Genomic DNA, 27,741 nt, shown 5'->3' on the forward strand with positions numbered 1-27,741 from the left:
ATCTCTGTTTTTCCATGCTGGACAAGTCATTGTTCAAAACTTAGAACAGGACATTCCAAACTAGTTACAGTCTCCCTCAAAACATTTGGAGAGGCTTTCAGAGGCCGGATGGCTGTTCATATAAACAAACAAAACTGCTGAGATAGTTCAGCCAGGTTTGTCCTAGCAGCTAACTAACTGATTGTTGTGAAAAGGACTTACCAGGAATAATATTGACAAGGGAGTTTAATTAATTTGTGTTTGAATGGCACTAACAAACTGAACAGTCCTTTTATTCTTTTGGCACTGAACTCCATGTCAAAGAGGCAGAATAATTTCACTTTTGCTATTGAGGACCTTGCTAGTTTAGCTTTGCAAGAATTGTGACTAGTGAATGGGACGCTTGCAAAAAATAGTCTTCACTTACTTCCCACCCTTAGGAGAACTTTCGCTGAGATAGAATAAGGCAKATAGTGCAAGCTTTTGTCCAAAATTCTGCATTGTTTTATAGGCCAGTCATTATTACCTCTACAGTGAAAATCATTATTGTGCTTTAATCCATAGGCATTTTCCTTCTAGAAGTTTTAAAATATTTTTCTAATAAAGTCTTTCGTAACAATTTCTGAAAATCGTGGGACAACGGGCAGTAGTTGGTACTGTGAAAGCACGATTGTAAAGTTTTATTGCTTGCACTTTTTGTTTGCCCTGTGCTTTCTTATTTTCTTCCCCACTGCCTAGCAGCCTGTCAGTGAAGATGTACTAGAGAAAGACAGGATGCACACTCTCTATATGCTTTTTGCTTTAAATCAAAGCAAACCTTAGCAAGAGAAGCCAGTCCTTCCTAATTTTTCAGTCCCTAAGCATTGAGTAGAAAGTTCCTTCTACATTAATAAAAACTGAATAAAGATTGAATAGCACTTCTGGGATGTGGGTTTGCTTCTCTGTCTAGATTGCTGATCATGAAGAAGTCATGATGAAGTGGAAAAAAATAGTGATTTTGCAGAAGTAAAAGTGCTGGAAGCATGCCGCTATAGTCCACAAAACAACTATTTATGAGACAGTTATAAACATCAAGCCAGCTTTCAACCAGTAGAAGGAAGGGGCAGTGGTGTTATGAAGCACTAGAATAGGAGAAGTACTGTGTCAACAGCTGGGACTTTCCTAGATCTATGCTCTAGACCATGCAGCCGTGCAGCAGTTGTGCTGCAAATTGCGTGTTAGAGGCAGGTAACACTGCATAGCCCGAAGTTAAGAATAACTGTGGATCCAGAACATGCATGAAGTGCATTGCTTCTCCTTCCTCCAAACAGTATCTCAGGTAAGCCAGAGGTCTTGAGCCGCTTTCTGGAATAATTCTAGTAAATTTTAGTTTCCCCTCTCATGCTTCCTTTTTCCTGTTCTTGAGGAAAAAAAAGGCATTTATTCAGAATGTAATATTCCTAAGAATGTAATATTCCTTCTCCCATTCATCCAGTAATAAGGAATTTCTACTCCCCATTTATTAAGTTGTTAGGCTATGCCAACCAGAACAGTTCTTGTAATTGCATCATTGTATCTACTTGCTGTTACAGGCATATCTAGTTTCTTTTATTATTTTAAACACCCTGTTTTTGCAGTTTGTAATTTCTTGTATTCAAAGCAAGCAGTTGTACTACTTTGAATGTACTTATCTGTAAGCAGCAGAATGAATTGACAGAAGTCTTTTTGCTGCTCTTGAAGGTTAAGTCATCATTTTGTAACTTCACTAAAGCAGAAATAAGAGTTAGAATTCTAATTGCGTAAATGCCAAATCTAGCAACAAGAGAGCTTCAAGTAGCCCTCTCTGAATATCTAAGACTGTGACAACAATCTACCAGGTATTCCTAATAGCAACCTGTATCTTAACTGGGAAACAAATTAATTTGTTCATTAGCTGTTCCAACGTTTGGGATATGTGGCACAGTTCCATAAGGAAAAATATATATATTTTTGTTGTTTCTGGTGACTTTTTGGTCCGCTTTCAACTACAGTTAAGTAAAATAAATGGTATTTTTCTGAATAATAATAAGAAAACAAAAGACAAAATGAGAGTACAATAAGCAAGAAACTGCTGCTTAAGTGGCAGGACATATCCAGAAGAAAAAAAAAAAATAAAAAAAACAGTGTAGAAAGTTTGCGTGATGTCATCTAACTGAGAATGTTGGCAAGAATAGCTAAGATCCCTTCAATTTTATGTTTGTAATATACACTTGAAAGTATTAACAGGTCATATATATATATTTTAGGTACACTTACGTATTTTTTTTCTTGGGCATTTAGTGCCAGCAAAAACAATGGAAGAATGGGCTTTTAAACTTCTATCTATATTATAAAGTATGCATTTAAAGCCTGATTACTTGAGGCTTTATCTGCAGACTCTGGAAAACAGGACCTTAGTGGTAAGTACCAACCAAAATTCCTAAGTAATATAACTCAGAATTTCACAGAAATAGTCCCTTAGTCCAATTTTCTGTAAAACAGGGAACTATCAGTAAATGGATTTGCTGATCACAAAGCACTTAGTTACTGTCTGTGAAGAGTAAAAAATATTTTTGTCTCATTTTGCTCATCTTTTCAAATTCATAAATTGGAAGTAAAATACATGTGAATAAGTTAGTCCTTTTTTTTTTTGAAATGATTATGCTGACCATGTGCACAGAAATATTCCCCCCCCCTTAATGGGAACCATGTGAGCATTCTCAGAATTTCTCCACTTTACAAATACTCTTTAGCATACTGAATTACTCAGATTGTGTAAGAGCTTTCCAAGTATCTAATTTACAGTATGAAAAATGTAAAAAATATAAAAAGAGAGGCAAGTGCTCTAGGGTCATCACATATGGACATCAAGCTATAGGCTTACAGGTCAGATTTAATGCATTTAATCAAATTTCGTATCAGTTGGTTAYTGCACATTAGTACAGCTCTACCAGCACCAGCAACCAAAAATTGCTTAAGTGCCTTACATACGAAATCTGGCAAAGTAAACTAGTACCTTTGTCTAGTGGTTGAGGTTTGTGTTTCAAAATTTAACTTGAAATAAAAGTTGTTGACTCAAGTAGCCTGCAATCAAGCATGCAGAAATTTGTTTGGTTCAGGTATAGGGTATTTTTGAAATGTAAATACTACAAGCTGTAGTCAAGATTTTATTCCCTTTTAAATAAAAATTTATTTTTGAAATTTTGTGGGGCTATAATAGGTACAAAGTCAACATAGTTCACAACTTGAAAAGCACAACCCATAACCATTTACTGACCAATTCTCTAGTATGTCCTGGCTGTTTTATAAATAGGATTATGAGTATATCCAGAAAAGTATTCAGGGCTAGTCATTCTGAATTCACTATGCTTTAATAGCTTTTGGAGTTTTTTAAATTAAACAATTACATCTCTCCTATTTCTGAATGAAAATACCTGTGCATGACCTTCCAGGATGGAACATCTGCCATTTAGTGACACACTGTGTATTTACAGCAATATAATTTCTTACACAAAGAATCTTTATCTTCTGCATCAAAGGCTGGGTTGCTTTCTGATCACCCTAAATTGCTGCATTTATAATGATGATACTTCTGAAGAGCAGCAAAATGGTTATTGTACCTTTTTGGAAAAAAAAAAAAAAAAGGACTATTCAGTAGCCTCAGTATGCCTATTTCCCTGTCTACTCTGGCCACAAATGGAAGATTCATGAGCTGGACTTTTCCCTTAAAAGGATACTTTTAATCTCATCAGCCTATTTTAATTTAATAGCTCTTAATAAAGATTCTGATATCTGACTTTAAACAATAAATTGCTGTGTTCATAGCTATAGAAAGTAATTTGCATACATCAAAAATAATAGAAGATAAACGAGAATTATGAAAAAACTGTAGCATATTTTTCTCTAAAGCACTCACTGGTCATAAGTTGTTTGAAAGAGGACAGGGAAAGGAGAGAGGAAAATACAGAAACAAGAGACCTGTGCTATGCCAAGAACAAGGAGGAAAAAAAAATAGAGAAGCGGAAATCTTTTCTCTGTTTTAAGTACTGATGCACTTCTACTTTCCTTTATTGCTGGTCTTTTAACTGTCGGAGAAAAGTACTCTTCCCCTTTGTAACCTTACTTCTTCAGTTAGGCTGTAATTTTTTCTTTCTCAGAGTAGTTTAGATTTGTCTTAACTGACAGAGGTGACAGCTTCTTAGTGAAAGGAAGCTATCTACAAATATCTAACCAATGCACACTCAGAATAGAAATTTCTGCATAAGTATGATCAGTTGATTAGTAAGGCTTACAGTAAAAAGATAAGTATTTGAGTTTATTACTACATTTGTAAGATGAACAGGAGAGAGAGAACAAACACTGGTCCTCCCCTCCAAGAGCTGTTCAACTAAAGCCACTTTTGGCTTGCATTTCAAAATATTCTTTGGGACCATGAGGTCCAGGACACCCTCCCCCCCCCCATTTTTTTTTTTTTTTTNTTTTTTTTTTTTTTTTTAATGAAGGCTTGCATTCTGCAGAATCTGAATATACCACATGGGACTCCCGTGCATTATACAGGCTGCACTCAGTGATCAGTCTGGGTGTTTGGTATCTTTGGCTCAAACTGAACAATTCCTGAACATGACAAGAAAAGAATCAGCAAACTGCTTGTGTGTGTGTGTGTGCATGTGTGTGTCTGTATCTCAGTAAATATGAATAAATTAATACTTCTTAAAGCCAAAGCAAACACAGCCAGAAAACCTAAGTTGTTTTATATGTCACACAAAACAAAAAGGATAGGATTACATTTTGTCTAGGTGGTTTAATGGTAATTCTGCCATTTTCATATTATATATAAAATTTATCCTATACAGTTTTACTTATTTTAATTAACAGTCTGCATTAAAGTTGCAAGGGTAAAACTAATCAAGACAGAACACAGCAGGTTGATTATCAATAGGTCCAAATCTTTCTTTTTGCTACGCAGTATTTCAATCCAGTTGCTAAGAGGAGCAATAAATGCTATACCTCAGTAGTAATGATGAAGCAGTGAGTATCTGAAAAGGAAATTATGGACTAGAGATAAGTATAGCATGTTATAACAGAGAAGTAATAAACCTCTTGTAATGGCATAAAATGCTAAGATCAAAGACTGGATGAAAGACAGGAGTTGACTAATTCATATATATGAAGTCCTTTAATAACATCCACATTGAAGTCTCTGTAGTGTTGTTTATATCTTAAGTATATTCAAAAATTCTCCCTCCTTTTTTACAAGAAACTCTTTCTGTTCTTTCATGGCTTGAACATTCCTCTTCTTGCGCAGTATTGCAGACCATTTGGTAAACATAACAACTGAACCTCCTGTTAGGCTTTTGTTCTATATGTAATACAATGTCTCTGTCAAAATAAACTTCATGACTGTAAGTCTGAAATGAGAAGAACAATTTTGATTGTAGTCTCCATTTCCACAACTTGTGAAGAGTCCCATACCCATAAAACAATTCAGAGCATCTGAGCTAAATTCAGATCCTAAGTTGCCTATAAAATCAATGATAAAAGAGGTGCCACAGGGTACAATTCAGACCATTAAGGTTAGTTCACAGATAAATGAACTACTGTCTGATGGAATACTTAGAAATTTAAGTCATAATTACTATATTATAAAAATCTTATCCATAACACTTGCTAACACAATTTATACATTTGCTTTAAATTAATGTGAAACAATATGTAAGTGGGTATGGCAATGTATTAGCATTAATAAAGTACAAGTTCTACTCACCACATCCCAGGATTCCAGTAGTGGAATACTCTTAAGTAGAATCCCATGTTCATTACAGTGAAAATCAAGATGAGCTCTTCCATCAGCGCCTATTTGAGTAACTGCTACAATGGATAACAAATCCAATTCATCTTCGTAGTCCACAATTTTAAAAGTCTTAGGAAAAACAAAACCTCAAATGTACACATCAAACATAACTTTATTTTTCATTCTCCCTAAATTGTATAGCTCTTTTCTTTCAGATGAAAGAAGAATTAGAAAATGGAAAGAAAATGTAGTTCAAATCTTCTGACATCACACACCTTGCCAACCCCAAACCCAGCAGGTATCTTTCCAAACACAAACTGTTCAGTGTATTGAAGCAAAATTCCTTAAGATAGGGAGAGAAGAAAATGATATTCTGAACAGTCCTAATGTGTGAAAACATGCATTTTATATATAACATACAGGAAATACAAGAAAAATCACACTGAAAGTACTTTGAAAATGATGGAAGAAATGTATCATTTAGACTCCATGCTCTCTCCTGAAGCATACATATTAGAGTATGGTTTAAAACTATTACCAAATAGTTTTGGGAGGATGAGCACATTAGGGTAACTCAAGTCACAGAAACACGTATATCCTCTTGCCAGAGCTCTGTGTGCTTCTCTCTCTTTATCTCTCTAAATGTATATACAAACAGCAGTTCCAGAGAAATACGGACTGCTCAAAACTGTGCAGAGCACTCAGTAGAGTATATGACAGAGAAGAGTAGAGACCAAAAGCTGAATGATAACTGCCTTAATTGACTGTATCTCATTGTCATAAACCTTGCAACATACTCATTCTGTTGACTAAACAGTATATTGTTTTTCTCCTCTTCAAGCAAGTCTTTTCTTCCATAATGGAAAAAATATCTAATAGCATCACAAATAAAGTATAACAGTAGAAGAAAATAAAGTCTGCAGATACAGTCCRTAATTTTTATTATGCCAAAAAGAGCAAATAGAAATGAACTACAGAACTTAAGGAAAAAACTGGACTTAACTGTATTTTTACCATAGTTAAATTTATTTCTACAGAAACAAAAAAAGAAATAATTCATCAGTTTCTGGCGGTCGTATGTGTAGCGCTTATGTATTTTCATTCTCAAGAAACAGTCACTTAAAAGAAAATACCTCTCCTGTAATCTAATCAGAGTAATTGGGAAAAAAAGAGTTTAGAGACATTATTTCAACCACTAGATAAAGCTAAAGCAGAGAAGAAAAAAGTTTATTTCACTAGTTCGTGAAATGCCTTGGAAGAAACGTTTCAAGGAGATGTTTGAATGGACAGAAGAATAACATTTAAATTTTGTGCCACTGAAGTCAAATGCAATTATGACAGTGATTTCATGGGGCATAAGCTCAGTTCTTACAAGAAAGAGATCAAAAGCACAAATGCCAGCCAAGGAGAAAAGAGGAAAGTGATAAGAAAGAAAAGAAGTAGTTAGGAGTTACGAAGAAAAACACAGCCAAAGAAGCAGGATAAAGAATTCAAAGATTAACACAGCTAATGGTCACAGCCATTGCACCTCAAGCAAGAATGACTTCTGGCTAGCCAAAATTCTTAAATAATCCATGATCCACTTTTGCTGACTAYGTAACAGTTACCTCTTGCTCTGGATCATCATCCAGCAAGTTAAAACGTTTTTTCACCACTCGACCAGAAGCTGTTACAGTAACAGAGCTGTTCACCTTTGAAGAAAAAGAGAAGAGTGACTTTGGACCACAGAGTATTACAGATTGTTAGTATCTATTTGACAATGCATCTGTTTCATGAAAATCTCCCTTATCTTGTTTTACTCACGTCTGGCTATGCATAGCTCTGTTGCTGCTATCTCCTCCTTAGGAGAGCTGATGAACTTGCTGGCTTTAAGTAAGATATTACCACTGTCTACTTTTACTCAGATTCTCAGCTTTACAAATGTGTAAAAGGTGCCAGCTTCTCAGCTGTTGTTGATTTTTAGAAAAATGGAAGTGGCTGAAGCCGAGATGCTGGAATAGTAATTAAGACAGCTGTGGCATCACCAATTTGCTTCTTAAAATTCTTCCAGAAGATGGGGAAAGTAGTATCTTAAACCACTACAGTTATTTCTACTGGACATCACTAACACTGGGAACATTCAAAACTGGAGTTATCAGTGTCTTAACAGAGGTCACAAGGAAAAGCTATAGCACAGATACCATACTTGTACTTCTTAGCTATTATTCCAACAAAAAATTATCTTTCTGAAACAAATCATAACAAAAACACAAAGTCATTAGGTGACAAAGCTTACTCTAAGTTCAACAGAAGTTTTATTCCTAAGTTAGTACAGATTTTTAATACACATACTTTTCTTCTAAGGTAATTTCAAAATTAGTATCACTGACTAGTACCCAAACTATAAAGCAGTTGCTTTTGTGTAAAAATGTGACTTTGTATGCTGAAACAAAACAGTTCTAGGCACAGTCAAAAATTTTTCTTTGCAAGTCTGCTGTTTAACCTTTTCTGTTATTTAATTCTTTGATTTTCTACCAGAAAACATTTCATGACAACTGCGGTGATTTAACAGCTCGTTTCTACCAAAAAGTTCAGATTATCCCTTTGCCACTTGGTCCTGTCAGCTCCAGTTCAGCTCACCAAGACAGCAGCTGAGTACTCACCTTTTTTTGCTGGATTCCTCTTCTACTATTTTAGTGCGCTAAATTGGCCCACCAAGGATTAGATGAGTACCAAATCTGCCACAGGGGAGTGACAGGTCAGAAGAATCATACTTTCAGCAGCAGTGATGTGTTGTCTTGGTTGTCTTATAAATTTACACCTAAGCTGTGAGAGACTTGAAACATTTCAGCTATTTCTACGATCAATTTAATGACATAAAAATACCAGGGATGCACACAATTATCTCTTGGTGGCACCTTCTGTTGAAAGAAATCTGTCACCATCTTCTGAGTATATTTTGAAAACATCAGTGAATACACTGTTATTCTGTACACCACAGTGAATTCTGAGAACTTAATATAAGACTGAAGGCTTCAGAAAGCTATCCTGAAAAGGCAGTTCATTTTCAAAATTTCTTTCATATCAGCTTAATGGAAGTCCAATTAAGACAATGAATGTCTTTCAATAACCTTTGGATTAGGCCCATAAAACTCATATGTACAACCCCCCCTGTTTACTGCTCAAAAATCATACATTGTGGTGTTGGACATTAGAAAATGTTGCTATAAACTCACACTGTTTTCTCTGTTGGCCACAATCAAAAAATCTTCTGCAATTTCCATCTGAGTTACATTATTTTCAATCTCCTTAATCTTCAAGACTCTGCAAAAGAAACAGAAGATACAAAAAGAGTCGTATTCCAATCCACCTACTACAATATGCCTATATTTATGATTAAAAAAAAATCAGATATATTAAAATATCAGAAATAAATACATTTGAAATAAATGTAAGTTACAAAAATAATTTATGACATTTTAGCACAGCAGTCCTAGAATATTTTTCCTATCAAAATCTAGCGTTGCCTGACAGTATCTACATTTACCATGGAGAAATCTGTAGATGTTTTTACTAGAATTCCTGATTCTGACAAAGTCATAAATTTTCCAGTCTCTAGGGCTCAATGACAGAGCTTTGGCCTGCAGATCTTCAAACTGCTGAATTTATGCAGTTCTGTCCAGGAACTGTCTTTCCCAAGCTTCAATATTCTGTGATGGATACATATTGATACTGCATAATATGCAAATTTTTCAGTAAGAATATATTAATGGAACGTAAGAACATATTACTGGGCCCATAACCTGTCTCTGACAGAGATTATTTACAGATGTTTAGCAAAAGAGTATAGAATGATACATGTGCCGAACAAATCGCTCCTGTTTCTCACTCTAGTTTCTTATAGTCTGTGGTCTAATGACTTCTTAAGCCAGAGATTACATCCAGACAGCTTGTTTAGTAGCCACCCACCAAAAGATCTATTCTGGAAATTTCTACATGCATTGATACTTACTTGCTCAAACCGTTTTTAAACCTATTTTCCATTTTTGCCTCTACGTCATCCTCTGAACAATGAATTCACAACTTACAATATTACATGAGAAAGATCTTTGTTTTTAAACTTGCTGACTGAAAATTACATTCCTTCCAAATCACTGCCTTGTGAGACAGTGAATAGCTGTTCCACATTCATTTTTTCAGTTTTATAAATCTCTATGATCAAAGCTCCATTTAGAATAGAAATGGGACTGAACTACAATGTTGGAATTCAACTTTGATTTCTTATAGGAAGCTTTTGGTTTGGGCATCTTCCAAAGCTTCCAAACTTTGGCCCAACTGAGAAGTCTTTGATAAAAAGGAATATATGACAACTTAGGCTTTGGACAAAGTAGTTCTTTGGAGTAGAATTACTCTTTGTTGTCATGCATCCAAGTGTCAGACAAGTATAATTTGCAGCCCCTGCGCATTCACTGACATCAAATATATGCAAGTCATTCTTTTTTAAAGAGTAGATTTTTGAATAAATAAGCCCAGCTTTAGCCTTAGAATGAATTATTTTCAAGTATAACAAAATGGGAAACAATAAAAACTTAGGTGGGAGAAAGAAGAAAAATTAAATTATATTTAACCTTTATCCACTTCAGGAAAGAAATAAAAAACCTCTTATGGTTTGTTGTGTAAATTCATTCACTACAAAATTAGCAGCTGAAGTTGAGTATTCAACTGATGTCAATACCTCTGCTGTTTGAAAATAGTATTTAAAAAATACATATGGAATAAGATGACTGTCACAGTTGTGGTTATATAATAACAGYTGTTGTTAACAGAAAACTATCATCCTCTTTCCATCCCCATTTCTCCCTATCTTAGCTTACAAATCTGACTTTGGGATCTCAAAGTGTAAAATCCTCTGTCTTTATGGAATTAAGGTTTCCCATTCTATGGACGACTCATGGGACAAGTACATTCAGAGATTCTACACTGTCATTACTAAGAAGAAAAAGACAAATGTATTTTGGGGGGTAGAATGAAAACCACATTTGTTTGTCACTGGTGGGCTGTTCATTTAAATGAAGAATTTAATTCAAACTGACTTTTTTCATTTTGTGCTGTTGAAGATGTCAACCTTCAAAGCAACAAGAAAAGTGAAGTAAAAACTAAGACCAGACAAGTGTGCTGGCCTTCCTTCTATATTGTCTGAACACAGAAAGAAGACAGGCAGTTTTGCTTCTTTCTGATGATAATGGAGGGGGGAAAAAAAGAAAAAAAAAAAAAAAAAAAAAAAGAAAAAAGGCCCAAATTCTTGGTGTTAATTTTCTGCTTACTTTAAAAGATGTATTTTAGTGCTAAGACACAGAAAATACAGAGCCTCAAATATAATAAAGTGTTAGTGGACAGTTAAATATGTTACCAAGTAATAATGGCTATCTAGGACCATAAGAAAAATTAATTGTTAATATTACGCAATATGACTTCATAATTCACCAGAATAAACCTGTATGAAAGAATTAGAAAATATACAACAATGGTTCAAAGTCCAGACTTATAAAAGAGATAAGGTTTCAAAAGTGGGCTTGAGTAAACTTTTGATAAAGAAATCTAGAATTCTGTTAAAAAAAAAATCCAAAACACTAGTATATAAGCAACAAGACAATTATTTTCACTGAAGCTTTTGCACATATGAGATTTTCAGAAGTAAAAATCATTGCCTAGATGCTACTCTTTATTAAAAAAATTATTCAACATATTTTTCTTATGACACACAGCCCTCAGAGTGTTCCAGCCTGAACACGAGTTTCAAAATTAAACTCTTAATTCCACAAATCATTCATTACGAGTAGTAAAAACTCTACAAATGGAACAAGCTGAGTGATGCAACAGATGTAAAAAATTTAACCTGTTCTTCCATAATTGTATTTAATATCCGTTGTTAAAAGTAGTCAACAAAATACACTATTATAATATACAAGTATGTGAAGAACACATGTTGAGATAGAGAGGGCCATTTTTATACAAATATGCTTCAGACTGTTAGTGTTACAGAAAATACCCTGTTTTCACATTGGGGGGGGGTCAATCTTGTGAACATCTTCTGAATTATGAGTCAACAACCATGAGTTACCCACCAGGTGACTCACAGTAATTGTCCATTTATACAATTATCTCATAGGAAATCCAAATTTAGATAGTTCAGTCTTTCTGACAGCTCAGCCTTTTTAATTCCCTAAAGATTTTCCAATAGGCTAATCAGGATAAAACTTGCACAGTTAAAAACTTACTTTCTCACACACATACATTTGCATATACTTGTAGACAGTAAGTTGGAACCTATTCTGACTTTTGCATCATCCATGGTTCCAGCTCACTCTTATATAAATCTATGCTTGGGCATGTACATAACTATCAGCTGTGCAAGTTCACAAAACTGTGCCAGAACAGATTTTATATGAAGCTATACTATTTTTTCTTAATATAAAGACATTTCCCTGACCCAGCATACACCAGCAATGGCAGTGCTACTGTGACTGTAGTGTAACTCTTATGTAATATTCTAAAATAAAAATGCTTATTACAAGTTACCCAACTTTCTAACAAAAATAAAATTTGAGGAAAAAAATGCTCATACTTTATCAAATTTGGTCCAACGTGGATTATTCTACCTGACATATCTGGATGGAAATATATCCAATCAGGTTCCAGTGAACAGCATTTCATATCCTGTATGCCATTTTTTGCCTGAAGAAAGAAGGGAAAGCTAAGAATATTAATATTCTGAAAGTCTCACAGATGTAATTAAAGAGGAAGTGCTCAGCTCCTCTCCACAAGTATTTGAAGGGTTATAAAGATTACTGACAAACTTGACCAGAAAAGATGGCAGTGGAACAATAATGAGAAAAACAAAAACTTGGACAATTCCAATTCTCAAGGATATTCCATGGAACAAAGTTTCAACATTTTTTTATTATATAATAAACAAAATGAGTAATACCATGATTATACCTCTCCTCTTGCCTCTCCTAAAATGATGGCAAAATGAAGATTTAGCTTAGACTCTGCAAATACTTAACTCTAGCAATTTGAGTTTTGTCAAGCCGCAAGAAAAACATTTATACAAACTTTTAGTTGTCCTTCAAACATCAGGCTCAGCCTCTTTTCTGCAAATATTTGTGCCATATGCAAGCCTGTGACAGTTTGTGATTTTGGCTGCTAAAGCTTAAAATCAAGCTTTTGGTAGTGATTTTTTATTGCTGTTGTTGAATTCATCTGACCCTGATCATTCAAATTTTCAAGTGCATGAACCCATACAAAAAAAAAAAAAAAAAAAGCTAAGTGAGAAAAGACTGCACAAGTCCCTTTGAATCAAACTTCAGCTATGACTGTGAAAATCTGTTTTAAGATAAAAGACGAGAGGGAAATCACTGATTTGATCAGGCTAGTAAGAGATGAGGACAATCACAAATGGTAAGTTTTTTTGTGAGGAATACTGAACTGACAGGCCTTGGAGCCGACTTTATTTCAGAAATCTTTAGGTCAAAAGCTGACCCAAAATAAAAGCTGAAATGAACAGCTAACACAAAAGAATATATGATGAATAATAATTAAAAAAGACACTAAAGTAATAAAATCTTTCAAGAAAGAAGATTCAAATCAAAGATAACGCACACAAATAAAAGCAGCTTACTCTGCAGTTTCTTTCAACTCGGAATGTTCCCTCAGTCACTTCATTTGGTAGGCTGACCAGTCAGAAGTGCATTAAGATGTTACCATGTGAGGAATCAAGATATAAAAATCTGCTTGAACTTCTAATTTTAAGCTGGAAGTCCTGTGCTAGGTAGCACTGGCAATGCTAGGACTATGCTGGAATGAAGTATCAGAAGCAATACTAAATCAAAATATTTCACACATGACTCCACTGGGTAGCAGATACAACACTGCAGAATGATTCCTATGAGAGCATCACACTGGAAAAGGACACTGATTCTTCAAGCAACATTCAGAAGGGAGAGATGAGGACAAACAAGATGCATATCATTTCAGAGAAGCTGCTAACAGAATATATTACCAAAGCCTTGTCTTTCAGGGAACAAATATGGAAGACTCCTTTATGTTTTTTCTTGTTAGGTGTGATGATATAATGCCAAGGGTAACCTCCGATTTGAAATGCATTCTCCAGAGAAGATACTTCAAATAGCAAAGGCGGAGTATCTGCAAATATTGGGTAATGTTAAGAGCATTAGCAGCAGAACATTCATCATTTCATTGATCCTTACAATTCTCAATTCCAGTATAACAACTAATTCCTCAGAACTTTTGAAGGCTGATCAAAACACAGAGGTAGCAATCATTTTTCTAGCACCAGCTACACTACTCTCACCTGGCATAGAGGGGTACATCTGTATTGCCCTAAGGAAGGTTACTGCCCTCTCAGATCTTCATGCTGAACTTCTCTTCTGAGGTCTTTGACTTATGTCATTCTACATGAGCTGAATAAGCAAAGACTTAGTAAACATGACTAACCTAATCCAGCTCATTTGAATGAAACAGGAGAAGGGAATTTACATGAGCAGATCAAACAACGTATCTAAAGGGTCATTGGGCTCTTGGGAAAAGAAGCGATAAACAGAAACTGGCTAACAGCGGCAATCTCTTCAAAAGCTGGCTTGGTTGCAAGTGAAAAAGAATATGAGACCAAACATTACATGTCATTACTGACATGGGAATTCACACACACATAGAAAATATATTAGAAGAAAGTAACAGAATTAAATGCAGAAAGATGTCTGAGTACCCTTCCTTTTTTGCTTAATGCAACAAACAGCATGGATCATTATCAAAGAAATCTGTAGAGGTGTTCATAAAAATAAATTGGAGTTAAGGATTTTTTTTTGTAATTAATGGTAAAAGGAATCTATTTCTCTTTTCAGTTCAAATGGGAAAAATACAGAGGTAACATGCCATTCCTACAAATCTTTTGTGTACTGAACGAGAGAAGCATCTTTGAACAAAATTAACTCCTCAGAGCTTCACAACTTTTCCCAACTAGCTAAACACAAATAATTTCTACAGTTTCTATGACCGAGTCAATTTTAGACTGAAAATCAGCTTTTCTTTAGCAGTGCAGAGAAGTGCTGAGAAAAAAAAAARGCAAAATGTGGAGAAAATCTGCAATTACTAGAGGTATTTAAACAGGCAGAACATAAATACCCAAGCRAGAGTATTGTATAGAGGACAGGGTTATCATCTGGTCTTCTTTGTTTATAATTGCTAGAATTAAGTCTGACTTTAATTTTATGTATTCTAAAGATTAAACTTACAGTCATACTTTTCCTAGGAGGTTAACTGAATATTACTTATTGAATAGCCTGTATCACTCCTATGAAGTATCTTGATTTTTCCTGGAGGTTTTAGTTTTGATTTGTTCTTGTCCTGCTTATTCAATTAATCAGACCCTAACTGATGGTGTTATACATGATATCAGAACTTATGTTTACACAGTACTTCTCTCTTTACCTTCATTCTTATTTCGAAGATTTTAGCCAGTTAAGATTGAAATGAATCAGTTTGCCTACTGGCAAACTGCTGGAATATGTCTGTCTTCTAGTTCTCTTTTGGACTAACACATAGGAAAGAGTATGCAAGATGTAACAAAGTATGGTTTATGAAAACCAAGGTATCTGCAGAAAAACTGGAGAATGCTGAGGATGAAAGCATTAGCAAAGGATCTGCAGTTGTTAATTTTGGTGAAAAATGAATCAGGCAATTCTGTTAACATTTCAGCCTATGGGCTTTTAAAATAAAGAATATATAGCAAAGACCCTTAAAAATTCTGACATATGGACTAAATGATGGATTTTATATCCCTTTCAATGATACCTCAATCGTTATATACTACAGACTGATCAAAAGATATGCCTTTCTTTTTATAGTAATTTGACAAATATTTGCAAGGTCATAGCTACCTAAACCACTGTGATAGCCACAACCCTGCTGCCAAAATTCCCTCTTTCCTGTTATGTGTCACTTGTTCTTGTTGCTCAACAGGTCATTTAAAACTGTCATTATTCCTAAGACCCTAGCAATGCCAGTTTTGAATCTCTCTGTTCATTTCCTTAAAACTCTCCAGTCTCATCTAAACATAAAGCCAAGTTGCTCCTGGCAGTACTAACTGGCATGTGTTCTAAATGTGAAAAAATGAGCAAAATATGTTCCTCTTCATTTTTTATGAAACCGAATCTTCTAATAACAACAATTTTAAGTTATTGACCTTTCAGAAAGTGACATAATGAAGATTTATAGGTACCTTTTTCATTTTTTCGACTGTGACCAAAATAAAAGTCAGTAATACCTGAAATTCCTTACCAGTCAAGAGCTGTTTAGGAGCCTACATGTTTTGATCACTATCCGTTTCCTCTTGGGTGCCTATCACACCATAAGACTAGCACTATAATAACTGGCACCCTTTCTGGCAATTTCTGTAGGGAGGCAAAGACTAAATAAGCAGGAAGATTACAAACACCTAAATTACAGTAAGGGCAAGGCTGAACTCTGCAATTGTTAAAAGCTCCCTCACTGAAAGAGTTACGTTACATTGAACATTCAGTCAGCCATCTCATTCTTAAAAGAAAACAGCTCAAAAACCACAGGAATGCAACTATCAGAAAACAGCAGCTACGGAAAGTGTTTGTCATTAAGTTCAAAACTTTCTAACTACAAATTCTTCAGTAGAATTCAAGATCAAAAACATTCCTCCCTAATGCTTTGATTTTAATCACAAGTCTAAAAATTACAACAATCTGTAAGACAAGAAAGAATACCTGGTGTCAGTTGCCTTTTAAAGTTGCCATAGCATGTTTTCCACAGGGCTCCTAACATTAAACTGTGGTTTAGCAGACTAAGACCAGAGAGGAAAATGAACAGAAATACCCCTTTGCAGAACCTGAGACACAGATCATAGCACCCTCACCCTCTCACTTTGTTTTGATAAAGTATCACATAATAACAGAAAGCATTAACTGTCTAAGTCTGTATTTTGTGTACGCTCAGTTTAATAAAAATCTGGTTTGGATTGTCTGCTACTATCTGACTCTGAACACAAAGATCAAAATCATTTTTATGCAGACATTCGCTTGTAAAAACCATTTAATACAATGACATCCAAGGATTGAAATTAAATAAAAAAAAAGTATGCATACTTGATATTGGTGAAACCTACTGTTTATTAAAGTACATAAGTATAAATTTGCAAGAATATTTATTTTAAAGGAAAAAAGTTTCACAGAGAGTCTCAGTCTTTGGCCAACCATTAAGATTCTCAGCACCAAATTCTAAAGTGCACCAACAAAAATGAGTATTTGGTTTCAGAGAAATTAAAGTCATAATGGAGAACATTCGTAAGTTGATTATTTGAGGCATAAATTATTTTCAGAGATAATCTCAAAAATTAAATTTATTGAATCTGCATATTTCCAACAACTAGAATGATCAAAATGCAACTTGGACAAATTATATTCTGTCTCTTTGAATTCCTTCTGCAGGTTACATCAGATAAAACAGTCAATCTCATGTCTTGTGCTTATGTACCATATGCATTTTCTTAGTATTATATAACAGCTGTCCTAGTCCTCTCTCTCCCACCAGAGCAGCTGTGTCTCAGGAACAAGCAAGGGGATTCTGCTTCATGCATTGCTTATACAGTTTTTCAAATACCCTAGTTTCTGTTCCCATTTTCTAGGCAAGTCCCATATAATTAATTATGGTAATTAGAAGCAAAGTACATTTTTACTATAATGTAAAACCAGAAGTAGAATCACAAAACAATTTAAGAATATCATAATTTTAATGCTCCTTGGTGTGAAGTAGTCATAAATAAACCATATAAGCCAGTAGCCAGGATAAAAGAAGATCATAAATACCTGTTATTTTAATGTTACACGGAAGACCAAATGGATACTTTCCTACAATTCCCACTTGACCATTCCAGTTGAATTCATATCCCAAATCAAATGGCTCTTCCATGAACTATAATAACGCAGAACAATTTAGTTTTATTGAAGCGCATTTACGTACTGTTCGGTTTTACTGCTCCATTGTTACTGCACTCTTTATCTCATTAATTTCCTCTTGAAGTTTTACTTTTGAATTAATACCAGCTTTTTATTGGAAAAATACAAACTCAGTCTCACTGCCGTTCTGTTTCAAGTCAAAAAAATCATGTCAGTTTCTAACCTTAACACTTTCTCCTGTAATTACAGAGTAGGTGAGTAAAGACCAGTACATCCTGCTTTGGTATTTACCTGGGTACTCTATACAAGCATTTAAGTACCCCTCCAACCCTGCTCCTCTTGCATTTTGCCACCTGCGACTGGTGTTGGGTAGAACTTTCTGATAATGCATCCATTTGCATCTGCAGACTGTAAATACACCTGGGCAAACATACTATCCTTTGACACATTTCCCATGTACCTACACGGACATCAATATTAATGACCTGTTGCCCAAAAATAATGTGGATTGTATGAAAAATTTCATGTTTCATTACCTTTTCAGAGATAGCCTGGAAATTATAGAGCCTGACCAGACCCATACTATACATTACAATCAGGACTCCATTCGAAACAGCAACATCTGTCACACTTTTACCAAATATCTGGAGAAAGGAAAAGGAAAATATTATATTAGAGAAGAAATAATTGAGAGGTAATGCAAAATACTGTTTTACTGATTACTTTCTTGATTTTGCTATCACTTTCATTTTTTGACCATGATCATAACTGATGATTAATATTTTAGTGGAAGAACGTTTTATAGCTCATCTATGTTCTTCTGCGTTTCTATAATACTTTGCACTGCAGTAACACCAAGGGTTAGATTAATCATACCCTATAAGCACATTCATTCTCTAATTAATTCTCAGTATGTCTCCAAATCATGTTACCCAGTTATTACAATACATGAATAGATGATATTACCCAGCATCCCACAGAAAGTCAACAGCAAAGCTAACAGTTCAATTGAAAAAAAACTGATTTCACCTTTTCCGTTCTTTCTTCATCACTAGGGGAAAATAAAACTCTAATCATGGCTCTATGACTGTGCACAGCTGTAATAAAATTACATTACCCAGCTGTCAGAATACAGAATCCACTGCTGAATCCAAATTAGACATAGGCATGAGAAGCTGACTACTCCTTTTAATGATTATGCAGTATTCATTTTTGCTAGTGCTTAACACATCTCCACTGGAAAAAAAATCCAACAAAGCCATTTTAATATTTAACGAATAACACATGAAGATGATAACAGTTCTTTTTATAAAGAAGTTTGGAAGAACAGAGTTTTCATTTCTTAATTGGAATTATTATGCAGAAATGTAATTAAAACAAGGTTAAAGGATGTAAAACAAACAAAAAGCTGAAATATTCCTAAATCTTAGCACTATCAACAATCCTGTGATCAGTTTGGTCTTGAAAGATAAAAACGTATTCCTGAAACTCTGACCTTTTATTTAGTCTTGTGCCTCTTTTTCAATACACTTGTTAGTTTAGGTACTGGTATCTTTCAAACCCAAAGGCTAACAGTCTTCTAATCTCAAACTCTGCCCTTGAGAACTTAGTTATTGTCAGCTTAATATTTATTGTACATCATCTCAATAGAGCTGTTGCATAGGTGCATTCTGCAATCCTGAATGGGTAAACCTAATACAAACTTGAACATCAACAATTACATCCCAGGAATGGTTAAGGACAAAAACGTAAATGTAAACTTGAGAGCTTAGCTTTTTGTTAAGCTAGCAGTCTTGTCTCAGTAAGACGTTTTCAAGCTAAGTCCTAACCATAACCCTGTTCATAGTACAGTAATCATTCTGAGCCCAAAATATTAATGTTTGTTGAAGATCTCACTGGTATAACACATATATGCAGCCTCTTCTCAAGAAATCTGTAAGCTCAGGGGCTGAATTTACCCAGTTCTAAACATTTGCCCTGAACTCATTTAGCAGCATAGACATGTGTAGGACCAAAACTTACATTTAACCTTGAGTCTTTACCTGATCCTTTCCCAATCCTTGGTCTGACAGCCTCATCAGGTTAAAATGAAGACTCTGGATGTTCTCATTTTCCAGTTTTGAACTCTAACCCTAACCACAGGGCTAACATAAATCAGAGCTCAATAATAAGAATGGGAAAAACAAAAGTATTACTAAGAACTGATGTAGTCCAAGTCCAACACTTAAGTCTGGTAGTTCCGTTTCAAATTTTTTTTCTTTCTTAAATGACTAAGCTCTCCAGGACACCACCTAACCCTCTTCAATTGGAAAGTAAACTGCATTTAACTCCGATTTAATTGGAATACCAGCCAGAGCCCCAAGATCAGTGCAGGCCTGATATAAAAATACATGCCTGGGACCTTAACTGGAACTAAATTGTCTCCACCCCATCTGGTTCACTGGTTCCAGTGTTGTTTTTCTTTATTACAGAATCCTTTCTTACTCCCAGCCATAGCTCAATTACAATGAAATTACAATAGATTTTGGAATTTGGAATTTTGAGAGTATCCCCAGCAGATAGTAACTCTGGTGATCAGTACAGGCCCAAATGAAAATATACTTTTATACATGGCCTGTACTACATCCCCGATGAATTTGGCATTCCACTCAATCAGACTGAGAATACCTTTGATACTGGTAAAATTGTTTTCCAATCCTAAACAATAATCTTGAACAAACCAATACAAAGACACCAAAATTCTTACGGGCCTAAATGAAAAATTGGTAGCCCTGGTCCTTTACTTGCCAGTCCATTCTCAGTTACAGCCTCCACCCAATGCAGCACCAGCTAAAACCCACTGACAGCTCTGGATCCCAAATGAGACTGTAGCTCACAGAGCTTTGATGCCATCAGCCCAGACAGAGCCTGAACGTTTGTACTATTCCATTTATAAGTTGCATCCAGAACTCTCTTGACTTACTGGAACACTAAAACTTGCCATCTGGCTTGAGGTCTCCTAATGTGCATTCTCTTATTTACAGGTCACAAAACAAACTTAGAAAGGTTTAGAAAGTTTTGCTTGATTGATAAAGAAAGACACTTATTTACCTTTTATTTTTCCATACAATGATTTGTCACTGTATACAAAATTCATAGACCATTACTAGAAGTAGATACAGAAGCATATCTATCTTTAAGAGGAAAAAAAGATCTGCAAACTTAATGGTTCTCTAATTTTTATAGTTCCCCGATTCTTATGATTCCTGTAAGTAAAGGCTAGTTAAAGTCCTTCTGTATGTCAAGAAGCAACCCAATAACAGAAYGCATATATAATTTTGTTTTGACCCTTTCAATTAAGACTGTTCCTCCCTGCCAGTCAGACACAGAAGGAGCACTACTGCTCTCTAACGTTTCAGGACACTATGCCTTTTTAAGCTTATGAATAACCTCTGCAATACTGGGACACTTGCCTAAGCTATAGTTATCACACAATATAGTAAAGACCATGATTAACAGAGGAATTAACTTACCTTTTTGTTTATTTCTAGCATTCCAATAAATGAAAGAGGTAAAACTTGGAATACAGCAAGATAGAACAATACAGACTGTTGGATGCCTGCCTGGGAAGGAACAACAACACTGAATATAGTTATTAGGCATTTATTAATAGTAGACTATCTTCATCTTCTAGCATAATAACAAAGCACAGTATCTCCATTCCTGAAAATTTTTTGATTAATTTTGTAAATATTAAATGACAATAGATTTTTTTCAACAAACCTACCTGCCGTGCTGCTGCAGGGAGCTTATTCTGAGCTGACTTTATAACCATTACCTCTTGAGGAGTATCCCAGCTCAGGTACCTATTTGTGACAAGACGGAAGCACAAATCTTAGTCATTGTAAAATCATCTATTAATAAATACAGTATTTCACATAAAATATAATCTGTTAGAATGGTGCAGATTCCAGTTTCCAGGCAAACTCTATCCAGTATCTGATTTCAGGTAAGTGCCCAAGATGTTCTGTGTTTACAATTATGCAAAAGCAATGGAACTAGATAATAAAAATAAATATAAATAAAAAAAACAGAAATGGCTTATTCCATACATGATTGTGAGAAAAATTCTGAATACATTAACTGTTGAATTTTTCTCCTTGCTTTCATAAATCACTATATATATATGTGTGTATATATATACATATATATATATATATATATAAATCCTTCAGCGTAAGAGGAGATCATTCCTTCTGAAGAGTGAAAAAAAAACAAAAAACAAAAAACATACAGTTCACCAGAAGCAGCAACTGCTCTACTTTCAAAGAGCAAAATGGATACTCTGGAGAAGAATGCTCCTAAGTTAAAAATTGCTTACTCCTAAACTGCTAACAGTATTTTTCTTATGTTCTTATGTTTCTTATGTTATAGCTCTAAAAGGTCCTCTCCCAGTATATTGCTACTGCAATATGAAAGGTTGTAAAACTGTCAGAGGAAAGTCAGTAGTAGCCTTGTTTTTGTGGCTTTCCAGATGCTTACTGGAACTTGATGGCAAATATGAGACCGAAATACTTAAGCTGCTGAAATTCTTCTAAAGAAAACAGTGTGCAGGAACAGTACTCTGGAAGAGGGGCTAGACTGACAGAGCGCAGTCAGCCATAGTGTATGTACTGACCAGGAACCTAAAGTGTTTTGAGCTTTCTTTAACTGCTCCAAAAACTAAGGTTCCTCAGATCTGGAGGGAGTGTTCTGAAGGAAACGTATTTCAACAGTATTCAATCGCTGCCTACTCTGAAGAATCTGGGAAAAGCGTGAAGCTTGCTGAGGAATTTGGAGTTTCATCCTTTTCCTGCCCTGTACTTGAGGCAAATTTCTACCAATGAAAATTTATTTTTCTGGTCAGACAATATAGATGTTACCTTTCCAAAGGAATATATTATCAACAACATAAAACTTTCTGAATGCACAGAAGTTGAATAGCTTAATATATTTCAAAATAAATAAGATTTGCTTTCTCCAGTATCCTATAGTAGGATGCTGACAATTGTTAGGAATATAAAGTCAATGTTTAATACCTGAATTTGCAACAGGAACCAGCAAGATATATTTTTTCTAAAATTTCCCCACTATCAGCAGAAAGACGTAGAAGCCAGTTCTGAGCTGTTAAGACTACCAAAGAAGATTTATAGTCAGATGAACTTGGTAGTGTCTCCCCCTACATAACAAAAGTTTATCAGAAAAAAAGTTTATACCAGGACCATACATAACATTTTAACACAGTAACAAGAAATCAAAGAGAACACATGTTTCTCAAAAACTAGAGATGGAAAGCAGCCTGCTAAGGGATCTCTAAGCTCATGTCTGTGCTAAGTGATTATCTGACTACCACAAAACATCTGTCATCACACTTTTCGCAAGGCAGCTATTTTTTCTTTTTTAAGAAAAGATACCTTTTAAAATTTCCTTTCCTTGCATGAATAATTAGAAGTATAACTACTTATGGATCTAACTGATACCAGTCTTCATGAGAAAATTGTCTATGTAAGTAGTACAGAATAAAATCACTCAACAGTAAGTGCCCAGGCTGTGCAGCTTGCTCTGGAATAAAATTGACTGAATTCTAGAATAGTTGCAGATGATTCTATTCCCATTGCTTATTTTTAGGCACCTAAACTATGGGACTAATATTCCTAGGCTCCATTGATAGTGCATGTGAGAAAAACTTCTCAAGAAGGGGGACTAGACTCCTGTTCCAAGTCATTCTCTGGAGTTGTCTATACTCAGAGTCTAAGGAGACCAACCTCTTAACCTGTGCACTCAGAACTAGATTTCTAAAACTAAGCTATGAAAGTATCCATAGGAGCATACATAAAGATCTTATGAAATATTCAAATTGTATTAGAATTACTAGTTATTTCAGAATAGCTATGCTGGACAATTTATCCYATGAAGACTTAAGACTTAGAAGAATTAGTTGCTTGGTATCATGTGTCAAAACCAAATCTGCAGATGGGAAAAAGATTGTCAGTCTGAAGCTAAATGGATCAATTTGCAATAGGGATGAACAGAGTTTTTCAACTTAGACTAAAAGATACTGAAATTGCACAATATTAGTGCATCATAYGCACTAAAAAGAACAGAGAAATACTACAGACTTCCTATTTGCATTTTTTTATTTCTCCTTCCTCAAATATTTCAGACTACATTCAAGACGCTATCAAATGCAAAATATTATTGTTTAGAATTTCACTAGGTGAATTAAAACAAACATAACATTCCATGAATGAAAAAATAGTTTTCCTTCTTCTCTTTATGCCACTCTACTGAAAATGGATACATGAGTTTTGTCAAACTTCTCCTAAAATTCAGCTTTGCTTGAGACAAAGCAGAACAAGCCTCTCTCTAAAAACTGCATCAACAGTGTTGTAGCCATGGCTGTCATGAACATAAGAGAAGAAAGGAGAGAAATGATATGATCTGTTAGTTAGAAATAGCAGAACAGTTTTGGCACAGAGTTGCTTCAGTGGGTCTTTATAAAATAGTTTATCTGCTTTTTCTAGATCAACAGGTCTGGTAAAAACTAAGACTCCCATCTACAGCTCTTGCTAATTCAAAAACAAATTAAGAAACCTCAGAATTTATGTTGCAAGGAATTAGAATTGAGTTGCACAAGCATAAGGCACTATTTTTAAAATCTTCCACAAAACATCATGTAAAAGCATTCAAATATACTATTGAGAAATTTAGAGAAGTGAAACATGTATCAGCAGGAGAGTATACCTCTAATTAGTCAGTCAAAATAAATAAGCACACATTGCAAACCTTAAATGACCCAACATCACTACATTGTTGAAAAATAATTCACAGGGAAAGAATGCTCTATTCTAAATTTGTTTTACTGGAAGATAATAATTTTCATTTATAGAACAATTCKCTAATAAAAAGTAATCTTACCAGTGGGCATTCCAATAATAAAGCATCTTCTATTTTTTCTGATTTAGGAGACTTTGGCTTTTGGTAAAGTATTCTTGGTTCTTGTGCAATGCTGGAGGAAAATGATTGCTAATCATTAGTCTACTTTATAAACTACTTTCTGTCAGCAAGTCATTTCATACACTTTTGTAAATCTCATCTTCTCTTCAGGCCAGTCACAACTCTAAACAGCTTGTTTAATCTTTGTAAGTATCACCTAAAATTGCTCTCAAAATATGGTAGAATAAACAATAGTTTGTATAAAATAATATTTAAAAACTAAACTTTTCACACAGAATTACTTTAGTGATATGTGTATATATGTAAATCTAGAACTTCAGAACCATTCTGGAATCTTCCCTTTGAGTTCTTCCAATGTTGCCTTTCATAATATAAAAAAAATAGCATCACATACATTTGATGATATTTGATATTTTTAGAAAAAATACTAATAGAATAAAAGCTTCATAGTGTGCACAATTTCCCCCTTAGGGAGAAGATGAGACAAAGATAAACCTATAAGATATTATACAAGTTAATGCAGACAGTGTAGGAATGAAGTATGGGTAAGCCTTGTATAGATTTAGAACWCTGCTGCAAATGATAAGAAACCGCTGGCTTTGTACCATGTCTTTTGGGCCTGATCCTTCTTGATAACACTTGCATAAATCTAAATTAACTTATCTCTCAGTGGTTTCCACTGATGGAGTATTTTGTCTTTTGCATATTGTTTTATATTGTATCAATGCAGTTCTGACCACAACTTATTCAGCAACATAGTTCCCTCCCTACCTGCTTCTTGCCTCACCAGAGATAGGGACAATAACTGGTTTGAGCAGGACTTCCCATCCATTACCCTGCCCTGCTTCCCATCCATTACCCTGCCCTGTGCTGCCCCCTAAGCTTTGCCTTTGCAGCTGCTTGTGGAACAGGGAAGTGCAACAGATCACAGAACTGATTTGCAAATAACACACAGTAACAAAGATGTGCAAGTAGTCAGCCAACTGTACCTTTAAGTAAACAATAATTTACTTTAAGGCAGGATTTATAGACAACATACTAACCTTGCTACGTAGGCTGATTTTGTGACACATTCTTCAGTACTTGGCTAGTTACTAGATCACAAAGGAGGGAACTGCTGTTCAGTCTGTCTGTTAGTGAAAAATTCTACAATGCTCATGATCTGAAACCAGTGTTTTGAAAGCTGACGTTATGGAACATGAGTAAGATTAGGCTTTTCTTCACCAAAAACCACTATGGTGATTCTATTGTCTTTGGTGTTTTCACATCAAAGAACAAAAGCATCTGAGTGTAATTTAATATAGGCTTGGTTATATCTGGTAACCGTAACATCTGGTTATTTTCTGATTCACATGGGAGAACCTCAACTCAACTCATAGGGCTATTCAGACAAGTAAAGTTAGCCACATGTCTAGATCAGAATCTTAGTGTTAAACTGTAAGTCCAGGTAACTTTTAGTTGTTTACCTGCTGATACAGCACCGGTAATTGTCAAAGTAAATTCTTCCTCTTTCATAAGCAATAGGAGATGCAGAATGAGTTGTCCAAACATGCTTGAATTTAGTACTTTCCTGAAACAGACAGTGACTGTAACAGCAAAGGCTTTATAACAAACCATGCTTTCAGAAAATATTTCACTTGGCTTCTGCATCTTGATAACTTACTTAGTTGAACTTACGCTGTTGAATACACAAGGGATTTTTTAAAAAATGAAATTAAAAGAGCATTTTTCTCTCTTTTTTTAATCTTACCTGCAATAAAATTAAAGCTGGCAACTGAATTTTAATGGCAACTTTTAAAATTAAGGAAAAAAATATCCATTGCGTAAACAGGCACATAATTCTGTTACAAATGTAACTTATAAAATTTACTGAATGTTTGGCCTCATCCTGCTGTTAGTGTTTTGTGTGAAAGGTAAGAAGGGTGTTACAGAGTTATCTGCAATAAGATCCTGAAACGTTAATGGGATAAACTACTCACAAAGATAAAGTTACTTGTGTTTGTTAGAGAAATCAAGACCTCTGCACAACAAAAGTTCCAATTGGAGAAGAAAGTATTTGTTTAAGTCAGCATCAGATGGGGTTTTATTTCAATAAACTGGTGTCTGCACGTAGATCTAATTGTGTAAGTGGGACTCACACTTCAGCTGACATATAATAAACATGTTTTGCGATATAATGCAATTGCTATCTTCAATTCACTTCTACAAACTCACTTTCTTCAGTGTGCTTCTGTCAATTACTGCTTGGGAACAGTTACCATTTGGATACAAAATGCAGTTCACTAGTTTAATTTCAAGTTTTAAGTAACAAACTTCACTGTCATGTTAGGGATATGTTTATTTTAAGACACTTGCTAATTATTTTATTGTAAGAAGCGCACTGAACTTCATCCAAGTTTAATGTGGATGCTCCCCCCTCAGAAATATGAATTTAATATTATATATTAAGCCACCTTAAGGGAGGAAGTACAAGTGATACAAAAATCTCAAAAAAGACTATTTCTAACTTCAAGTTAGAAGTGCTTCTGGGGCTTCTTCGTGTAGTACTCTACATTTCTGGGCCTGAGTTTCATGAAATAAATGTAAGCACTTCCAACTCTCTCCAGCAAAGTTCTAGCTTTTTGCTGCCCGAACTCCCCTCCGTCACGGCGACCCAGAGACTCCCGCGGCGCCCGCRGCAGCTCCGAGCGCCCGGGCCGGCGGCACAGGCAGCCGTACGGCGGGCGCCGGGAAACATCAGCCGCTATTACCTGACATATTATCTCTCTGAGGAGCCGCATGTTCGTTCTGTGGGCGACACCAGCATCTCTCGCATAAAATCCGTGAGCCCTCCGGCCGAGGAGGCGGCAGACGTGGCGAGCCTCCGGCGCCCTGCCGGCGGGGCACATGCCTGGCTCCGCAGAAGCGCGCGGCTCCCCGGCTCATTTCTGCCTCGCCCCGAGGCCTCCGGCTGTGGCGCAGAGAGAGGCGCCGTTACACGGCCCAGCCGCCGCCCGCCCTCGCGCATCAACCCTGTCG

General features: G+C 35.3%; 1 protein-coding gene across 3 annotated transcripts; it reads right to left on the reverse strand.

Moving 5' to 3' along the window:
• Positions 1–4,757: 4,757 nt before the first annotated feature.
• On the reverse strand, positions 4,758–27,717 carry DCAF17 (DDB1 and CUL4 associated factor 17). Of its 3 annotated transcripts, XM_085323066.1 has the most exons (14): positions 27,474–27,709; positions 26,190–26,293; positions 24,685–24,775; positions 22,806–22,945; positions 21,515–21,593; positions 21,261–21,350; positions 18,285–18,392; positions 17,659–17,764; positions 13,809–13,951; positions 12,372–12,481; positions 8,983–9,070; positions 7,375–7,458; positions 5,741–5,896; positions 4,758–5,384 (listed from the first exon to the last, which is right to left on the reverse strand). In XM_085323066.1, the coding sequence occupies exons 1-14, from the start codon at positions 27,609–27,611 to the stop codon at positions 5,196–5,198; spliced, it is 1,626 nt and encodes a 541-aa protein (XP_085179192.1). In that variant the 5' UTR covers positions 27,612–27,709; the 3' UTR covers positions 4,758–5,195. The 3 variants fall into 3 exon arrangements, with proteins under 3 accessions (XP_085179192.1, XP_085179200.1, XP_085179211.1); XM_085323074.1 differs by lacking the exons at positions 13,809–13,951; positions 17,659–17,764; XM_085323085.1 differs by lacking the exons at positions 4,758–5,384; positions 5,741–5,896; positions 7,375–7,458 and adding an exon at positions 8,493–8,667 and having other exon boundaries at positions 27,474–27,717.
• Between the last annotated feature and the right edge of the window lie 24 nt (positions 27,718–27,741).

The sequence above is a fragment of the Rhea americana genome, unplaced genomic scaffold (genome assembly GCF_003343005.1).
Source record: "Rhea americana isolate MKP2758 unplaced genomic scaffold, rheAme1 scaffold_12, whole genome shotgun sequence".
Lineage (NCBI taxonomy): Eukaryota > Metazoa > Chordata > Aves > Rheiformes > Rheidae > Rhea > Rhea americana.

Excerpts from the sequence above, each read along its gene's own strand:
- DCAF17 (XM_085323066.1), bottom strand. The coding sequence starts at position 27,611 with ATGTGCCCCGCCGGCAGGGCGCCGGAGGCTCGCCACGTCTGCCGCCTC. Across the intron at positions 18,393-21,260 it reads TGCTAGAAATAAACAAAAAG|ATATTTGGTAAAAGTGTGAC; the intron begins GTAAGTTAATTC and ends TCCTTTCTCCAG. Across the intron at positions 12,482-13,808 it reads CCCTGAAAGACAAGGCTTTG|GCAAAAAATGGCATACAGGA; the intron begins GTAATATATTCT and ends TTCTTTCTTCAG.